General features: G+C 43.5%; 1 protein-coding gene across 1 annotated transcript in view; it reads right to left on the bottom strand.

Moving 5' to 3' along the window:
* Positions 1 to 13,160, bottom strand: part of Nxph1 (neurexophilin 1) — a 291,478-nt gene extending 278,318 nt beyond the window's left edge. Inside the window, exons 1-2 of the mRNA XM_028755958.1 lie at positions 12,822 to 13,160; positions 11,846 to 12,009 (exon numbers count right to left, since the gene is read on the bottom strand). Of these exons, the coding sequence (XP_028611791.1) occupies positions 11,846 to 11,899 (54 nt within the window). The 5' untranslated portion in view covers positions 11,900 to 12,009; positions 12,822 to 13,160. The remainder of the gene's footprint in view (positions 1 to 11,845; positions 12,010 to 12,821) is intronic.
* Between the last annotated feature and the right edge of the window lie 7,978 nt (positions 13,161 to 21,138).

The raw sequence follows: 21,138 nt of genomic DNA, 5'->3' as shown, positions 1-21,138 counted from the left end.
TGTGTGTGTGTGTGTGTGTGTGTGTGTGTGTGTGTGTGTGTGTGTGTTCCTCCCTACAGAACAGTTTACAGGAGGTGCAGATAGAGACGTGAACATTCAGCTCATTGGATGCTAACAGCAGCTCTCCATTAGCTTTGATAATAGCTAGAAACTGTGCTGCCCTGTTTGGTAAGGCTCTTCTAAACTCTGCCTTGTTAAACTAAAAGAAATAAGGTTAAAAATCTAAATGGGATGCTCATCATTCAACTAAATATTTCTTGTGAAAAGGATAAAACCTGTGTCATGTCCTTCAAGTTCTTCACATCAGCAGCAACTGCACCTCACACCAAGACTGAAGAAACAGCAGTCAGTACAACCTTCGAATAACTTCTTTTCATACACAATAGTTTGCTTTTTTTCTCTACATTTAATTCTGGAAAACAATAAATAATGCCACTGTGATACAAGAAATTATCCACAAATTGAATATTTGACTAAGAGTATTTCACAGTTTCAGTTGCAGAGGTCATGTTCCACCTTGTTATAAACCCAGCTGCCCAACAGCAAATTACAATAGTTTGCCAATAAGCTTGAAAATTAAATTTGGATGAATAGTGACATCTTCACTGAAATTTCTTAAGCTGGAAGTGGAACGGGCTTCACAGAATACGGCTCCTAGATCTTAGAGCATCCTATCAAACCCTGGGCAACATCAGCAACCAATCCACATGTTGGTTAAGTCAGGATATTTTGTTATTAATTTGGAGGACTTGATGCAGTGAACAGTTCTGCCAGGGATACAAAAATGATTCTAGTTAACAAGAGAGTGGAGTAGAGAAGGAAACAGTGTGAAAATGTTCCCATGGCCTTGGCCATGCCTATTTCTCAGTGATTCCTCCTTTATAATGAAATGCAGAGTAAAGAACAAAAGTTCACAGTTGGGGGGCTTATGACATCTCATAAATGTCTACAAAGCAAATCACATAATATGTGAGAAAGTGTTGTTTTATATTTGTTTGAAGGAAGAAAATATTGAGGATCTGAAATTTTTCAAAATATTGCCTGGATAACAAAAGATGCATTTTTTAAACAAATATTGCATTTAGAAAGTCGTTTTGTGAAGTTTGGTGCTGAAACAAAAATGTCTGTCCATCTGCTTCTTCAAAATTACACATAAAAAATTAACAGGCACAATTTCCATAAATACGGAACTGATAATTTTAGGCAAAATAATAAAATGCAGTTTGAAATTTTTTTTCTCATCTGTGACCTCCTAGTGACCTGTGGATCTCTTTCTAATCTGGTAAGACAATAGATAGATCTGTCCTAAAATTTTTTATTATGTCCTTAGATGTTACCTTGAAACCTTAACAATCAGTTTCAAAATGAGTCAAGTCCATAAAAGAAGGGACAGCCTTATGATTAGCACATCAGTGCACAAAAACGGACAATAAAATTTCCATCACATTGTCGAACTCACTCAAAACAATCAGATATTTCGCTGAACCGTTTACGACTATCGATTGCACAGCAAACTTGACTTTATAATCTTCCTCTTTTAAACAGGTGCAATATTTTACAAGGGCTTCACAAGTAGGAGGTTGTGAATGTAAAGCAGTCCATTAATTTTATATAAGCTATTTTATATACCTGTGGGTCTCTAATAATACCCAGCTACAAGGTTACAAGGAGAGGAATTGTCTTCCAAAGTCCAACTGCAGTATACACATGTGACTGACTTTCCAGTTATCATGCCTGTGGTTTCTCTCAACCAACATTATTTTCATGCCATATATGAAACTACAGACAGGTATTAAAGAAAACATACTGGAAAAACCAACCTGAAAATTTAAAGACAAGAGCTGATGAGGGAAAAAATAATTGTCCCCACATGGATTCTGTCAAAGAAACGGACATTAAAAAAAGAAAAACCTGACCTAGCTCTGGAATGGTCCATGTACATGGATGTGTTTATTCTGTAAAGAAAAGAAATCTCCAAAGCCAAGACAATTCCTCTCAGCTTTTCTACCAAAAGTTTTCTAACAGTAACCTCTTAGACAGGGAAATCAATCGGCACCTCTGCTTTTTAGTCTATGACTGTTATATCAAAATTTAGCCAGTTTGCACTGTGAATCATCTCTGTGCTGTCTCTGTGAGGCCCTGTTAACCTACGTGTGAGTCTGTGCCTTGTGATAGACTGGGAGCATGATGAGAGGCAGTAGAATGTAGGTCCCTGTGCCAGATCACTCTTTCGGTTCAGCTGCCTACATCAGAGGACACTTCAATCCAGTAAATACAAACCTGGCCTTTTGTTCATGTAAGTTAGCTAGTAAATGTCTTACCCACATTAGTGGGACCTCTCTGTAAAGAGGCATGACTATGGGGTCTGGACTAACAGGGGTGTTTCTATAGTCTTGAATAAAAGTAAATTAAAAGGACATTTCTGCTAATATCAAAGCAGGCTTATTACTTCAATATAAGCACTTCTTTAATGTTCCTTCTCAGCATGCTACATAAATATAAATAAAAAGGCTCTCCACTGGATGTATGTCTCATATATCTCACAGAGTTTAATTATAAAGCCTCTAAAAATGAAGAAGGCAAGAGGAAATGGTACCAGTAGATCATACAGCCCTGGTGTTGTGTTGGCTGGCTGTTTCTAAGAGCAAGGAAACAAAAGCACCCAGGAAGCCATGTATGCCATGAATAGTTGTGCTTCAAGGAAAACAAGGTGAGGTTTGTTGTTGTTATTGTTGTTGTTGATGATGATGATAATGTTCTTGTTCTTCCTTTTCTTATGGGTATAACAATTTTACTGTAACAAAGGAAGAGTTAGGTTTTCTTAAGTCCACATGTGTTTTCTGTGCAATCATTGGGGCCTGATATACGAAGGAAGACTCACAAACTAACATGCACGCCTCAGTTAACTATAGAAACTAAAACGTTTCAGCAAACTGTCCTGTGCCGATAAAAGTTTCATCCTGAAGCCACTCACAGGGACTGTGCCAAGTAGGTAAAGCTGCAGAAGAAAAAAGAAACTGAGGAACACTTCCAATCCAGTGGGCAAGACCCTGAATAGTTCAGTGGGTGGGGTAGAGTCCTTTCCTAGTTGGGTCTTGGGGAATTATGGAAGACTGACCTACAGGCAAAAAGATAGAATTTCACAGAGAGTGTGCTAGCTGCAATTACCTACCCCAGAACCTTGGCGAATGCTCTGGAGATATTGTGCCTAAATCTTCCCTTTCTTTTGTTTCTCTGGATCTCATCTTTCTGCACGCTAACTTCTCCTGCAGCTTGATGGAGCGCTGTCTGCTAGATCTCTGCTCCTTTAATACTGCCGGGAATTTAGGAATCTGCTGTCTTGAAAGGATTGACTCAGCTAAGGCAAGAGAATCAGACAGCTTCCAAGCCAACCTTAGCCTTTGACACAGACAACCCCTAGCGCCAGCACCTGGTACTATGCAGTTTATTTCTGGAACGTGTCAGCTGTGTGGCCGCTGTTGAGCAGGGACTGCGCTGTGAACACTTTAAGTGACTGCAGTGTCAGCTTTAGAGTGCGCAGAGAAGTCCGCGGGGAGTATGGGAGTCTAAAAGTGGGGGAGGGGGCTGCTTATGTGGGGATGCGAAGGGTTGGGGGGGGTTAAGTCGGATTATTGTTGTTGTTTGTTAAATATAAAGGAACTCCCCCGCCACATCCCGGGTCTAATGATGATAGATTCCACTCTGAGTCAGGCCCCATGCCGGCGAACCTAACCACGGAAAATAATGAGGCTATACCCCCATTCGTCTGCATTAAAGGGAAGCCAGGCACTTTCGATAACAAATATATCGATTCCCTTGCCTAGGCAGTGGTTTGTCCTGCTCCCTGTGAATAATTACTATCCTTTAGAAATTCATAATAATTAGGACTTTTCTACGCCCCTCCCCCCACTCTCTCCCACCTCAAAGCTCAACATTTTAAAGGCGCATGATCCAGCACGGCACTTGGGTGGTTCTCTGTCACTTCTCAGTGAGGGTGATGGGGCCTATATAGCTATGCCCAAGTGACTTTGTTCCTGAGAACAGAAACAATTTCCCTCTCGGTGCCTCAGTCTCCCCGTTTGTGACTTACACATTGCTAAAGTGTCTTCTACCTGCACATTACGTGATACATGTTTTTGATTGGGAGAAAAATAGATTTACTCAACAGGAAAAGTGAGAGAAAGGAGGATTCTCGTGCCCCGCCCCCGCCCCTAATAAACTGATGATCACGTGACGTCTCAACCCTAGCTGGAGTCCGAGGAGGTTGTAAATCAGAGGTTCTGACCACAGAACACACACAGTGCGGGCCTAGCGACTGGAGCTTGGTGTTCCTAGATGATTGGCAAGGGAGAATGGGTTGTTAAAATCGCACCAGAGTGGTTGGGGCGGGGGGGGGGGGAGTGTCCGCAGATAGCGAGCATCCTAACTCGACTTTAAGAAGGACTGCAGGGAAGGCCTTGCGCCCCAGGTGGGGCGGAGCTTGAGCTTGGGGCGCTGGCCGTGGTGCTGAAGATCGCTCTCCAGGTCTCATATACGCACCCGGCGGATTCGGGCCTCAATCCACTTCAGAGCTTCTCAAAGGAAGACCGCCGCTGGACAGCCTGCATCTCCAGGAGTACTGAAGGTCGGTGAAGGAGACCAAAAGTTTCCCAGAAGCACTGTTTTGGTGCGATGACATGAGGTTCAAAGGCAAGAGCATTGCAACCTTATTTTTATAAAACCTACTGGGATTTCTCCTGATCACAGGCGGCAAAAAGTAGACAATGAAGTGCGTGAATGCGAAGGATTTGGGCAGGCAACCTTCCCATCCAGCTTAGGATCGAGGAGTGAGTTGAACAGTGAAGGGGATGAAGACTACTACGTCGAAGAAAGTTTCTCGATTCTTACAAAGAAAGCTGAGATGCTTTTCCAAATCAATGTGGGGGGTTGGGGGAGTGGAAACCTAGGACTTTGCGTCTGGTGTGTGAGGTGAGAGCCTTCTCTCTGGCAGCACCAGTGTACTTGGCCTTGGTTGGAACCCTTGGCAGCTGCTGGGCTTCTTTGAGGGCGCCCGGGTAATGTGGGTGAGGCCGGGCTGGTAGCAAGTTCTCAGGGACGCGCGTAGCCCCTCGGCAGCCAGTTTCTAAGGAAACACTTGGCTCTTCCAAGCAACAATTTGTCACATTGTGGGAGAAAGAAACAGTACAAGAAAAGCCTCCCGGTTCTCCTTTCTCATGCAGATGAGGCAATGTGCTCCGCCTGGGCCTGTGAATCCCCACCCCCACTTCACTCCCATCCCATTTCCGGCTTGAGCCAGTAAAATACCCTCATTCATTTAAAGGAAATGTGAGCTAAGAAAGCTTTTCTAGAGCTCGGCTTGAGGAGCTGGTGCTGCCCTCTCGCTACTCCAGGGACCCCTCTCAGCTAGCAGTTTAATCGCCTGGCCCGCAACTCCTGGACTCCTGGATTTCCACTCTCCAGATGAGATGGCAGGGGGTGGGGTTCTACGATAAAGGACAGCCCAACACAACAAGGAATTCTCTCTGTATATCCCCCAAATACACACACACACACACACACACACACACCCCGCCAACCCTCACCTCTGTAGTAAAGTACACTAGGAAAAGCTGTTTACAGAGTAGGTGATTAGGTTTGCAGCTGGCGTCAGAGAAGCAGCGCGCTCATCAGAAGTTTAAACAACAGTCAGTGCCGGGGAGGCCAGACGACAAAGTTGAAAAATAAACAAACATATTCTTAGGCGCGCGCGAGAGGGACGAAGAAGCCGCCAACACATATCATCTCAATAAAAAGCCGCTCTTGGAAAGCTTGCATAGTAATTGAGACAGGCGCTCTTTTCTGATCTGGGTTGGCATTTCCTCATCTCAAACTGACAGAGCCAACTCAGGAAATTGCTGGTAATATTCATCTGGGGAGCACTTTCATTAAACGTAATTCATTCGACTTTCACAATAAATTGAGTGACATCCTTACAGCGGAACCTTTTTATCCTTGATTAAGTGCTTGCCAAGCTTTGGTTCCCCACTTTATTGTCACATTCCTTCAAGCAGAGTCGTCAACATGCCAATCTGCAGCAGAAAAATGAGCGCGGTGTGTTTACCAAGCTCCGGGAGGGGTGAGTGCTGACACAGTGAAAACGAGCTGATCTCGAACTTAACTAGCGGATAAATCAAGACCGCAACTTCCAGCAAACTCGAGGCCGGCCCGGAAGAACGGTGACCCGGAGACGGCAAGAGAGACTACACCTGGACCCGCCTTGCGACTCCACGGCTCACAGAAGCCGCTGACCCGACGGCGCCGGCTACCAGGCTTGTTTGCCTCCCTTTAATTAAAATAGTGACAACAAATGTTAAGTCTTTAAAATGAGATCTGACGCTCTAAGAGGACAGAATTGTCCCAGGAGGGGGACGTTCTTGAACTGATTCAAAGCTAGGCATTTTCTGTTGAGAGAGAGAGAGAGAGAGAGAGAGAGAGAGAGAGAGAGAGAGAGAGAGAGAGAGAGAGAGAGAGAGAGAGAGAGAGAGAGAGAGAATGCGCACTTTCTAGCCTGCTGTTTGAAAACCGGCTAACTTGCAGAGCTTGCATTGGCCTGCTATGATGGTACCGGAGAGCAAGGCGTGCTGCTTCCTCAGATTCCCTTAGACTCTTAACACCGCTGGGGAACTTCACTGGCTGTCTGATAGGATCTCCGGAACTCCAGCCTAAAGACAGCAAACACTTCAGTACTCCAGGACTGGGAGAACAGGAAGCAGGCATCTCTTGGCCAGTATGCAGCCCTTTCTCCTTTGATGCTCCCAACTCCATTCCCCACCCCTTATAAAAATCAAAGAAACCCAGGACAGAGAATTGCTTATTTGAAAAAGCAATATCCATATGCTTTCATCACTCAAATGCCCTTTTGAAAATATTGTCGACGTAGGTTATTACCAGGACAATGCTGTCAATTTCTGTAGTCTGCAGAAAATCTTCCCTCAGATAGAAAAGTAGGACATTGGGCACCTGTCTCAAAAAAAAACAACCAATTTCCCTTCCACCGGATATATTTTTCACCCAGACAACACTTTCATTAAAGGGAAAATAGCCGTCAACAATTTAAAGCCAAATAGAAATCAGCCTCACACAAAAGAAGCCACAAATTTAATAGCTTCTGGGAAAATACCAGGAACAGAGTTGGTGAATTTCTGGTTTTCTCTCCCTCCTGCTCCCAATGCGGAAGGCAGTGTCTTGGAAGCTCACACTAGAAGGTCCAAGGCCATAATCATACTCCTGTAAATGGGACAAAAGGGTGAACTATTCAAGTGCTTCTCACACCTCTGAGAGCTGCTTTCCTGGCTAAGGTAGGGTTGAGCCTTTTGGGAAAGAACCTGGAAGTAGCAAGGCTTTCTCCCTGTCCTGAAGAGGCCCAGAATGTACCTTGGGACTGACAAGACCTCCTGCTGGGCTGCTGAAGTACAGGGTCCTCAAACTATCTGAGCTTGATCCTGTATCTGGACATGTGCTCTGGGACACAAAGGGGAGGCAATTTGGCCTAAGGAGGAAATTTTTATGCCGCCTCCAAGAACAAGCTTCATCAGGAAACCCTGCTAGTTGTGACTGGGTAGCTATTTTGATCTACTACAAGAAATAATTTCAAATTGATTAAAGCTTTCAGTTCGCAGCTAGCTTAATCTCTAAAGAACAGGAAGTACACAGACCTAGTCTGAGTGCCTGCTCTCCTGTTTTCCTTTGGCCTTCATAGTCTCTAAATGCCATCTTCATGGTGAGTTAAATTCACCTAATGTTTTACCTGCTAACAATTCGGCAGTAAAGGTAGGAGCGAAAACATTGTGTCCAAATGTTTGGAAATGATTTTCAATTATTACCTATTTTGACTAAGAAAACAACCATATTATTAGCTATTGTAATTCCTAACAAAACTGACATGGCCTCTCAATTAGGATAGTGCTATGAATGTACAAATGATTGCAGTAACAGTATCTATCTTCTGTCAGATTCTCTGGACTCTATTTCTGAGAAACTTTTCTTTGTGTGCCATCAGATCCACTTCACTCTTTGAGATGTCATATTTTCTCCTGGGAGAACATCTCTCCCTTTTCCCTGGTGTAGTCTTCAGCTTATAAATCCAGTTTCTAACTCCTATTCCTCATTAAAAAAAAAAAAAAAACAACACCCCCCCCAAAAAAAACGACCAACAACAAGAAACCATCTTTGTCCGCTTTACCCAGTGTGCACTTTAATTCAACTTAACTGCTATAGCCTGGTTATCTCATTTTCCCATATTTAAAATATCCTGGAATCAGTCCAGAGAATAAAGACAGCAGGACTTTAATAGAGATAACAAGTCACACCATAGGTTTCCTCCTGCTGTTCACATGTTTAAATCTGAAATAAACAACATTTAGTAGACAGCAGTTTTCCTTACATTTATTTATAAGGCATAGTCTCCTGCCCTATCTATCTATCAATCTATCTATCTATCTATTTTTATGGTTAGAGTTTGCCCAGTGGTGAAACTTGAGAATTCAAGATAGTGGTTTTCAGATACTATACCTACAGACATGCTTGTTTTAAGTTTCCCATTGCAACACGGGGGTGGGGGGAGGAAAGGGAGAGGGAGAGGGAGAGGGAGAGGGAGAGGGAGAGGGAGAGGGAGAGGGAGAGAGAGAGAGAGAGAGAGAGAGAGAGAGAGAGAGCATGCTTCTGGTATGAAACAAGGCAGACCCATCTCTCAATAAACACATTGTAAACACACAATAAATTAAAACCCTCAACTTAAGACAGACATTCAGAAACCTCTGGGCCAAGAAACGCACTTTGTGAGTATTTACCCACATGCTGGCTATGGTGTATGAAGCACTGGTCTGCCAGACAGAGGCTTGTCCCTCATAAGAATGACTCTAAAAATTCAGAAATACTTAAATTCATGTTATATAAGCAGTAACCTAAAATATTTCTGCATAGGAGATATCTAAACAAGACTTGCTCAGCATGTGGGAATTGCTCCTTAGGAAATATGGCTGGGATTCCATACCCATAAAGGAAGGGTGTACTAGAAACATTAGCTAGGAAGCAAGACACAGAGTGTTCTAGTCATTTAACTGATGGTGTAATTCACAAAAGCATAGAATTACTTATTAACTCCTCCCTTGCTCGTGACAGCTCACAGAAAAAATAATGGTTTTTGTTTTGTTTTGTTTTTGTTTTTGTTTTTTGCCACCTTGCCTTCTTTGAGCTTAACTTGAAGCTGCAGCACTTAACCTGTATGCATCTGTCTGTTGAAAGATTTTGCAAAGGGCTGAAATGTCCTGGAGTGCAGTCACAAATGAATGCTTGGTTCACTGGCTGTATGTAGCTGATGCTTAATGAAACTCACACACACACACACACAAAAAGCAGCTTTCTTGTGTGTGTTTTTATCTGTTCATTACTACAGAGTTTTAATCAAGACTCCCTATTTCTTCATTTACCTAACGCCACCCTAACATTAAGTGCCCAATTCGTCCTTTGGAACCCATTTTTATGGTAAAAGTCAGCCTCCTCCTTCTCCAGAAAAACAGCCTGGAATTTTCCTGGCAAAGAGCTATGGGGTTGCAATCCCTGAAATATCGTCTTGGGTCGCAGCCACCACTAGTCTTTTTGGCTTTTTTGTGGTATGTGTGGTTTCTAATCCCCGACACACAAAACAACTTTAGATTAGAGAGAAAAGAATGGACTTCTAAATCGCCTTCTCTTTTTTATTGTTCACATTTCGTATTGTTTTGAGTGAAATTGGAAAAATTGTCTCCTTTCTCTGTATTGCCAAAAGGCATTCAGGTAATGAAGTCTGTAACTAAACGGTAATTGAATCAGCATAATTTGCACACTGAATGGTTTTCAAATGCTCCCAGTTTACAATTAAAGGAGAATTAATGCGCTTGTTGTTGAGAACGCCGGCGCATTAGAATAAATCTAGCGCTGTTGTTGTAATGAGTGGAAAACGGTTTAACTGCCAACAAACACATTTAAAATTTAACACAACGTATTGATTTCACTTCTGCTTTTGATAGATTATTTTCCAGACTATCGAAATACTTGCTCCAAGCAATAAACTGCACCATAGCTGAGAGCCCTGGCCTTGGGTATGTGGGCACAGCCCAAGGACGTAAGACAGTCCAGAGGTTCGAATCGTAAGGTGTGCGGGAGAAGAGGGGCACGGTTGTTGTGATGATCAAAGGAATCAAAGGTGCTCCTCCCCTGCGGCTTTCACTTTTCATTTTTCACTCCCTCCCACCTTACCAATTTAAAAAAAAAAAAATACTATGTTTTCTTTGATGGAACTTTCCGCCCTCCAACTCCGGGTTTTCAATGTCAGTGGGCTTATGGGACACAGGTGAGAGCGATCATGACAGAAGGTGAGCAATAGGAAGGACACCTTTTGCATTAGGTCTGTGTTCTAGCGGGGAAAGCACGGACCCGCGACAGTCAGAAAAGCTGTCTTTTGGATTGGCTGCCCTGGCTTTCACCTGTTTACCCCCAAGGTGTCCTGTGGGCGAGGACATTGATTCACAGCGCCCTCTGGCGTCTGCTTCTGCTACAGTCAGGCGATAAAGGTGCAAAGACTGGCAACACTAAGGGTTTTTGAGATGCAGCCGGAAGCCGGAACCGGGTAAATACACATACTCAGACGCGCGCGCATATGTACCAGATTCACAGAACTCTCAGCCTCGCGATCGCAGCCACCAGAGCTAAGGCCGAAAAACACGGCCACTTGCAGGGATAGCACAGTATTGCTTCCAGGCTTGTGGATTCTGAAGCTCTTGGGAATGAAAGACACTAACACCACCCTTAGTCCCATTTATCCAGCGGGTTTAGAAACCTCCAGCTGCTACTGCAGCGCCTGCCCTCCTCGCCCCTCCACAGTACACCTTGAGTTCTCGGTGCACTCCCGTGGCCCGGAATCGGCTGTGGGGTTCGGAGCGCTAGGCTCAACTTCGCCGGCAGAACGCAAGTGTTTCCTAGCCCTCTGAGAAATCAGACGCGGAAAAAAAAATCACACTCTCCTAGGTTCGCGATGATGCCCGTCACTCCCAAGTCACACAGAGCGATTCTTCCTGCGTCTGTTCTAAGACTGTGTCAAGTCCAAATCTCCGAAAACTGTTTCTGGAGGAACCTGGACAGGGCAAGATTCTCTCCCTAGTGACAAGGCCTGCCATTCCCTAAAAAGAAACCCCCTCACTGAAACTATGGCTCTGTTATTTCATGGCAACTAGACTTTGGAAGGAGAGGGAGAGTTGATTGTGTTTGCACGTGTATCTCTGATCTAACTGCCTGGTCGTTTGCTGTGTGTCTGGTGGGTAAACTCACACCAGCTGCACCCCTGTAAGTCTCAGGAAGTTACCTGCACTTTTTGTGTGTCACAAATCCAAACCGAGGGCGCTGGGGCAGTGGGGCAGTGGGTCTTCGAACCCACCTCCACCCGCTTTCATTCAAACTAGTTGGGTGAAGAAGTGCTGCTAAGAGTTTTATGATTCCCAATACTTTTCTTCTCTCTTTCCTCCCAAGGCATCCTCGCCTACTACCTTCTTGCTTCTGGACCTGTAAGGTACGGGTAAGCTAGTCGCTGTTAAAATCACGGTCCGGTAGATGGAAGATAGAGCAAGAAACGGGGATGAGAGCCTGAAAAACTCACGCAGGAAACCAAACAAAGCTTCCCAAAGTTATTCCACTGTCTCTGGGAAGACGCAGCTCTCACTGAACTGGCGGCCTCGCCCTCCCGCCGCCCACCCCCACCCCCCACTCTCACCCCAGTTGCTTGGCCTCCAGGTAAGGAAGGTATCTCAAAGATGCCGGACCGATCGCGACTTACCAAGTAGACCGTGGGCTGCAGGAGGAGAAGAACGTACCAGCACGCAGCCTGCATCCTCCCTCCTCTCAAACTTCCTTGGCGGTGCCTTGGCTGAGTCTTTGTTCCTTCAAAAACATAGATCCACCTGACATCCACTTTACAGAGCAGGGAGCGCTCTCAGCAGCCTAGATACAAATGAAATTAGACATCCCATGACCACGCGGACAAGACTGATGATCAAGCGGGGAAAAGAGGGTCTTGGTGTGGAGTGATGGAGTCAAAAAACTGGGAAGGGGGACATGAAGATTGTAAAAGCGAGTCAGTCCAGCTCCAGAAACAAGCGAGTGCGGTCCGCAGGCGGGCGGGCTTGAGCGGTGGCGGGGGTTCCCAGAGCCCGGTGCGTCTCGGCAGCCAGCGCCCCAACGGCAGAGGCTGGAGGGGGTTAGGCACACAGAGAGCAGCTAAGAGGCTGGTTAGAAGGCCAACTGTCTCTGGCAACCAGACCTGCCCTAGTGTTTGACAGGCGGGCGGCTGGGACTAAAGGCGGCGGCTGGTTCTTCGCCAGCCCTGGCAGGGTTCACACACGTACACAGCAGCAGAGAGAGATAGCAAAAGCGAGCGAGCGAGAGACTGAGGCGAGGGGGGCACGGGTAAAGAAAGGGTAGGTAGAACTGACCCGGATTAGGTGCCCGTGAAATGGGGGGGTGGGGAAGGGGATGCAATTTGCATACAGGAAAGCGGGGCTCGGTTTACCCATTCGAACCTCCTGAAATACAGATAGACACACACAATCACATCTCTAGCAGTACTTTTTTGAACCAAGGGGCGCAGCCAGTTGCTAACTTCTACAGTGGCAACCTGTCTGGGACTCTGAGGGTCACCTATCAGACGTGCCTTATGACCAAGTAGTGTTCCATCCCGCTGCCCCTTCCTGGTGATGACCACCACCCGGCCCCAAGGTGTCCCTGCCAAAACAGTGGAGGCGACCGGTACATACCGCACTCGACTGGAGGCAAATGCAGCGAGCAAGGACCGCTCTGAACAGGCTCCATGAAGGAGCTACTACGGCCTGGAGTCTCCAGCGCCCAGGACGTGCCCTCCCTGGAGCTCCGTCTCCATGCTCGGGCGAGGACCGGTCCAGCTGCCTCGTCCAGCCTTGGCGGAGTCGTTGTCCCAGTGCCCGGGTCGCGATCCGGATTGGTCCGCGGGATCCTAGGCTTGGCACAGTTGGATTCCCGGTGCAGGAAACTTAAGAGGCAAGAGAAGGAGGGGCAGGTAGAGAAGACGACGGAGGAAGGATAAAGGGAGGGAGAGAGACGAATGCTCCGGGTTGCTGCACCCGACCGACCCGGACTGCCTGTGTTGGCACTGACACCAGCAGCCGAGGACTCCCGGATTTCCGCGGTTGCCAGAGGATGGAGAATGACTTAAGGGGAGGAGACTGGGCAAGTCCTCCGGACTTGAACTTGAGTGATAAGACGCGGGCCTTTAGGAAGAAAAAAAGCCACACAACAGGCGCGATGAGTCCCAGTTTCAGAAGAAGGGGTGTGGTGGCGAGAATTTGGAAGCTGCACGCACTGGAAGCAGCTGCAGCTTTACCAGCAACTGGAAAACCCCAAAGAGACTGGGGTTTGGTGTCGCGGGCGCTGTCCGAGGTCCTGCCCTGCCACCGGGGGACGCTCAGCAGAGCGCGGTTTCAACTCCCCGCCGGGAGTGAGCAGCTTTTCTCCTCCAGGTCGCGGCTGGTCGAGCTTACAGCCCCGACACCAACAGTTACATTGGCACGTGGCTGAACGAGTCCTCAAAGACTAATTAATACCGCGTGTAAATAGATTCCACTCTCAGGCTCTCTGCGGGCCTCCTGGCCCTCAGGGAGAAATGACTCCTGCTGCGTCTCCGGTGGCCAAAGCGCCCCCTGGGGGGAGGGGGTCGTTGGAAGGAAAGAGACCGCCAGGGGAGTGGCGAGAAGTGAGGCAAGGAGGTGCACAGGGCAACGGTGGGTGCAGAAGAGAGAAGGGTGTCCCGGCTGGCTTCGGGAGGGGTGCTGCTGCCGGGAACTGTAAACCTGTGGCTACGGTGGCCAAAGGCGGGGATGCTGCGGACTGCCAGCCATTCAGCGAGCGAGGCAGCAGAGAGGACTGTGCGACCTTGGACTCTGGACTCTTCTCAGCGGGCTGGGCAAAGCAAGAAGGGGGAGCATAATCTCCTATGTTCTAACTCTCCCTCTCTCTTCTTTCTCTCTTCCTCTTCCACTCTCTCCTTCTCTCCCCTAATTCTTTTCTGTCCCCAAGCATCTTGTTTACTTATGTTTCAATTTTTTTCCACACCCATTCTCTCCATAGCCCCATGTTTCCCCAAGTTTTCCACCATTCCCCCTTAAACCTCAACTCTGGTTCTTTTTGTGTGGCCTCCATCTTCTCCCACAGTCAAGCTTGGGATCAGCTCCATGAAGATTGAGACCAGGTCTTTCTTCTAACATGTCCCCATTCAGGCCACAGGGTTGAATATCAATAAAGGCCTTTCTCTCACGCTGGTTATTTCGCTCTCCATTAGTCAGAACCTGGCCTTGAGTGATAGGTATACACTGCCGAACAATGTTTTGATATTCATCTATAGGAACTGAGTCAACATTTACCTCAGGAGCCTGAGTTCATAGCATCAAAACATAATCGTGATTTTTAATGAGCTTTAGAGTTTCTTCCCCGCACCCCCAAGGCTTGGACATCCCAGGCTCTATGGATGCTGTCCCAGTCTATATGACCCAGACTCGATGTGCCTTTTAGACATGTTAACCACTGGCTGAATTCCCCTAGTGAACACAGGATACCCGGCAAACATAGCAATGACAGTCAAGCAGAAGTCCCATGCTCATGAGCAGAGGCAAGAGAATGCGCACTGAGAGCCAGATCTCTCCAAATGGCTGCAAATTAGATCCCACTGCAGGACCGAGTTTCCTGTGCTTTGAGGCCTGTATCATCTTCCCACTAGAACTGGCTCTTTAACAAGAAAGCTCTCCTAATTTTATAAGTTGAACCCTGACCCTGTAATCACTTGGAATTCATTGAGGCAGAGTAAGAGTGAAGCATGCTTTTTGATGAGGAAAACACTCTTTAAAAGTAATATACATGGATACATAGCATGATGCCAATGTTTACTTGGGTCTTTTCATTTATTAGAATTTTTATATTCCATTAAGTTTAAAGAAGAAAAACTGAAGAATGGAAACATCTACATCTGCTGCTGAATGATGAAATCGTGGACAATGTTTTAACCGGTTTCACTCTCTAAGATTCATAAGGGTATTCTAAATATAATGGCCATTTGTACTTAAGTTCCCAGCTTCTCCCAAGCTGGAGTGAATGGTCACCTGGATGCCCAAGCACAGTGCTCTCATGAGTGGACGGACTTTTCTCTAGCCTTTGGGAAACACAAATGAAGAAAGACAGCTTTGAGATATACCAAGCTCTTCTCTTTTCTACACTTTTTTCAAAAACATTTCACCTTATGCAGTCATTCATGTGTATATATACATATATATACATACCATATATATATACATATATACATGTATATACATACCATATATATACATATATACATGTATATATATATACATAGATACATGTATCTATGTATACACACAGACAGACACGCTCACACACACACACACATACACACACACACACATGCACACAAACACACTGCTTGCAGACTAGATCAGTGACCTCAAAATTTCTATCTAAATGGGACTGATAATTTAAGAAAAGCACCATAGAAATCCAGCCATGAGACACTTCATTCTATGACAGGTCAGATGCCAAGGAGCTTTTTTATGTTAATATCCCGAGAATGTCAGATATTTACACTAACAAGATCCTATAAGTGATTTGACCTGAGATATGAAACAAGAATGTACCACTTTTTGTGTCATCAGAGAAGTGATTTCCTTGATCAGGAAAATACCAGGAGCCCCTGAGTAACACACAAGGGCCATTGACTGTTACTGTTAGATCTCTTCCATTTTAATGACCTAATAATCGTGGGGAGGGACACAAACATGGCACCTTTGCCTGCTTTCCTGTGGCTTGCTTGTAAAGACAAAAGCAAGAACATGATTCTTAAACATTCTTCTGTTTCAACGATTCCAGCACTCCTCAGTGCACAATAATAGTAATCTGCCCAAACAAAGAACAATGGCATTAATTTCTTCAAACTTCAAGCTACACTATGAGCCCCTTTTAAAAAAAATCACTCTTTTCCTCTATACGAAATAACCATTTCAAAACATAGTCATCACCTTTTGCTCACCAAATCTACCTGGTCAAATGTATAAAGACTAGTGATATAAAACTTATTTCTATTTAAATAATACATGCTTCGAATAACTTCAAAGGGCTGCCCCCAAAAGGAAATGAAGGTATTAAGTAATTTTCTGATAATTAAAACAAAAGATTAACTTTATCATGTATTTGAAAGCTATTGTTAATTCTGTTAGATACAATTACCTTTTTTTTTTTTTTTGGCATGGGTAGGAAATGCAAAAGTTGAAGTGTACTTATCTTGGGATTAAAAAGAAGAGAGAAACAAAAATTAACTTCAAATCTGACAAAAATAAGTTCTAAAATGAATTTATCTTAAAACACATTGAATACCATGTTCTACCCAAAATCCAAGTAACACAGAAAACTGTGGTATGAAGCAGCCAGCTGTGATCTTGCTTAAGCTTCAGGCCAAATTATATGCATTTTCTTTACATAGCACGGGGCTATACCTATTTTTTTCTTGATGACACCAAAAATGTAGAGCTGCACCATTTTTTCTACCCTGAATTTATTATAAGCTGATACTCTGATGTTATACAGCCTTAAGCACGTGCCTAAAGAGTCCACTGGTCTCAGCATCTACATCCATATAATGAGGAAGTAAGGTTAGATAATAAATAAAATTTATTATTACATGTAATTAAACAAGGAGTCATAGCTGTGTTTAAAAACTTGACTGTGTCACAAAAGTGATTGCATATCACATGATTTTCATGGATGTTAGCAATTTAAAAGTACATTATTTTGTTCAACACTCCAATGAGTCTCAGGGTGTTTGTGAATTAAATCAGTTTTCTTTGCATTTCTTTTCTGTCTCATCCTTATAACCTTTTCTCTAGGTCAAGGGTTGACTCTATTGTATTAATCATACCACTTTTTCATAGAAATTGTTCTGCACATGTTTTTAATGTCATTGATTTATGAGAATCTACACTCAGACTGGCATCCTTATTATTTTTATGAATATTTCTTACAAAAGAGGCAAAGCTATTTCTCTCTCTTTTCCAGAATTCCTAAATGTCACCCAAGACAACTAAGAAAACTTCTGACCCCTCCACACCCCAAGGTATTCTGCTGGTACAAAAAAGGATCACTTGAGACATGGTAAAATGTTGGGGTTTGTTTTGTTTTGTTTTGTTTTGTTTTGTTTTGTTTTTGCCAGCCTTAAGTATTTATTATTACAATGTAGTTACATTTGGTTAGTAACTGTTGTGTGGCGTGTGTGCTACGTGGCCATAACAAGAATGCTTTACTAACAAGATCACTGGACTAGAGAGGGAAAAAATAGCCATCAAGTTCTGGAAGAAAAAAATAAAGAAAATCAAAAGCTCAATGTAAAAGGCATTTTTCCTTTTAGAAGTAATTTATATGCTCAGTGTTTGTGTCCATATTTCATTTATTCTGCTAGGTGAGGACTCAGGGTTTTCAAAGGTAGGTTGGTTTTAATTATACTCACAAACTTTAACAAGAAAATGAATACAAAAAGAGAAATTAAAAACAGCCAGCCTTGAAAGGGAAGCTGAATGTACTTGATGGAAAGATTGAGGTCATATCCCCAAAATTATAATTACAATTTTTGAATATTGTAACTAAACAAACCTTCGCATCATAATCTAATTACAGAAATTTGTCATAATGGTCCCTCCAGAGATTAACTGACAGTTCCCTAAAGCAGAATCATTAAGACAAAGGACTTGACAGCCAATGTTCTGTGAACAAAGCAAAATATAGTATTTGCTTTTAGCTGGAAAGAACAATGGAACTCCCAACCCTGTGGAGATAGAAGGATTCATGAGGACCATGATGCCCAGTCTTGTGGTAACCAGAAGCAGAAAATCAATCTGAAAATGTATGTGTATTTTATCTTCATCATCTAACATTCCTAGGTTTTTTGAAACACTAATGTTGTTCCAACTTTTGCCCTGAGTAGATATTATGAAACCACAGTCTTAAACAAAATGACTTAGATCTGGAACAAAGGCTACTTCATAGAGGTAAGATTATTTTTCATGATTAGATCTTGTTCAAATATGGATTTCACAAGGAATCAACAAGCTTCCTAATCTCCTATTTGAATATCAAATAAATGAAAACAGCTACCCTGAACTTTCACTGTGTTTAACTCCAGGAATTCTGACATAAGAATCACATATTGTGTTTTTCTACTTTCAATTAGTAATAATGCACTTTTGGTAAAGTTTGAAGTAAAATGATTCCACATCAAACGTTGTGTTAAATGGATGATATAATATCTCAAAAACTGCATTTCTCACAAGTAAATGGCTACCACAGAACAACACATACATATATCAGGAACTATGCCCTTGGGTTTTTTCCCACAATACCCCTGGTAAGTTCTTGAACTTGAACCAAGAATTTACTTTTGAAAGAAAACCTATATGATCAGACAAGTGCATTTTCTTCATTCTCGTCTTTTGTAATGAGGTTGTTACAGAGCAAACCGGGGATCACTGAATCATTACGGTACTTGTCTTCAGCTTGTAACTGCCCTACCTATTTTGATTTCATCGTCTCTATTTTGCAAGTTTTTCAACTAAGCCCAGCCATTCCTGTTCACATCCTTTATTCACTGATCTTCACTCATTAGACTCTTCCCATGTACAAGTCTCCATGAGTAATTCTGCTTCTCCTTCTGCCTGAGGAGACAAACTTGTCTTTTAACAGCTCCACAGTTTTGTGACTACTAATATCCAGTTACAACCATGTTCCTAAGTCCAATTCTGACACCTTCCTCCAACCAAATATTCAATTGTCTTCATACCCATGCAGATGTCCTTAGAGATACTTAAAATTAACATGACTAAACCACAACCTTATTTTACTATATAGACTACATGATGCTATTTGTTGGTATTATTTTGATTGCTGAGACTAAGGAACTTAGCCAAGGGGCCTCTTGTGAAATGGGGCCTTCTATATAACACTAATCTCTCTCTCTCTCTCTCTCTCTCTCTCTCTCTCTCTCTCTCTCTCTCTCTCTCTCTCCTTACTTGTTTCTCTAGCCAGCAGGAGACCAGAACACACACGGAGAGAGACTCATTCCCCATTCCCCTCAACATGAACCTGAAACATGAAAGCATGTGAAACAGACCTAAAGTGACACATTAACTGGGCCAGACATACCAAAATGATCTGATGTCATGTAGACTTAAAAACGAAATTTTACCTACGTCTTAGCTGTCAAGATTTGAGGTTGTTTTCTGCAGTAACACAGCCAAAGTTGATTAGTTAGCAATACCAGTACTACCCCTAGAAATCTTAGTATCTCATGCTTTATTACAGTCGTTCCCCACCACATCCTCTGCCCTGAGACCAAGTGAAAAGGGAAATGAAGGGAAGAAAATCTAAGTCAACCCCTGTTCTTGTTAAAAGCCACTCACTTCTGGACCTAGTAACCTATGTACATGGAAAAGCTGGGCTCCGTGCATTTCAGTACTAGGCTTTTGCATTCCATTTTTGGTGAAAAGAAAACTATGAAGCTTTTCTTCCATTGTGGTTAAACTCTTGATAGGATACATGCAAGTGGATCCTGCTTCCTAATATGTGAGGTCTTTTCAGCCATACCTTAGATTATATTTCTATTACTTCACTGACAGAACCTAAAGTAATGTGTACTTTTCCCAATTCCCATGCCCTTTCTTCATTTTTACTCTCGAATATATGGCATCAGCAACTAACTCCATCAAAATGTTTTTCCCACGTCTCTTCCCTAGCTATTTAATATGTTCCTTCTCCCTTGTGCTCAATTCTCTTACTAATCACTCCTGGCTCATATTTTTCTTCTTTCTGCCCCCTCTTTGATCTAAAGGGTTAAATACTTCCACCCACCAGAGGACATCCTCTGTCACCTGTTGCTCTGATACACAGTGTTCAAGATGAACTCAACAGAATTGCTAACACCATGCTCCCAGTGTGCATACCTGCCTGTTAACAGTTCCCCAGCTTCATCAGTGACCTCCATAGTTTATATGTGCTCACATAGTCTCTGCGCTTCGTAGTTTTCTCTCTTTGGTTTTGCCCACATCTCATAGACCAGCACGTGGCCTGGCTCAGGTTTCTTTCAGAATATCTCTTCCACCGATCTTCATCTTAGATTTAGAGCTAAATACAAGACATGAGATTTTCATGACTTCGTATTTGGGAAGCCATCTTTCTCTAGCTCATGTCACGAGTGTCATTCTGCTGTTCTGAGCCCTGCTGCGGGAGGGCCTACATCTTCTTTATTGTGTCTTCTAGTGTTTAGTAGGAGGCCTAGTGTACAGTGTATACATTCAGAAAATGTTTGCCTACCACGTGAACTGGTTCCTTTTCTTCAGATGATTTCTTGTCACATTGTCCTTTTACTTCTTGACACACGTACAGAATCTTTCTTTTCTTTCCTGCCTAAAACTGAATTCCGTTAGGTATTTACCTTTTTTTTTTTTTTGAAGAAATCATTTTTTTCCAAGAGAACTCTCACTCAGGACAGAGAGACTCAACATCTCTGAGTCTCATGTGGAATGCTTAGTTCATACCTGAAAGTACTCCATCCACTCCTCCCATCCCATAAGCAGTCCTACAGCCGGAAAGCTTCTAGTGCACACTAAGCCACAGTTTGCATGCCCCTGCTTGCTTAATTTCCACCTAGAAGATTTGTGTGCATTATCTAGCTAATTTTTGACTAAGAAAGTGCTTAGCCCTGTAGACTTTGGCCTTTAAAAGGATATATTTTGAACACGTATCTAGATGATCCTGAGGAAGATTGTCCAAATAAACTTTGAGAACATTTGCCTTCAAATGTGGTAGCTTTGAATTTTAAATGCTTCTTAGAGCAGAAATCAGTGTTCATCAAAGCGGCATTTACCCCAAGTATCAAGACGGCATATTTGATCAAAAACAGTATAAGCATGTATAAAATACTCAATAAAAAGCAAAGGGAAACTAATAGCATAATTAATTTGGTTTAGTTACTGTACAGCGAATACATGTAAT

Source organism: Grammomys surdaster, unplaced genomic scaffold, assembly GCF_004785775.1.
Source record: "Grammomys surdaster isolate TR1022 unplaced genomic scaffold, NIH_TR_1.0 126091, whole genome shotgun sequence".
NCBI lineage: Eukaryota > Metazoa > Chordata > Mammalia > Rodentia > Muridae > Grammomys > Grammomys surdaster.
The sequence above is the reverse complement of the archived record's forward strand: the minus strand, read 5'-3'. Positions and strand labels throughout refer to the sequence as shown.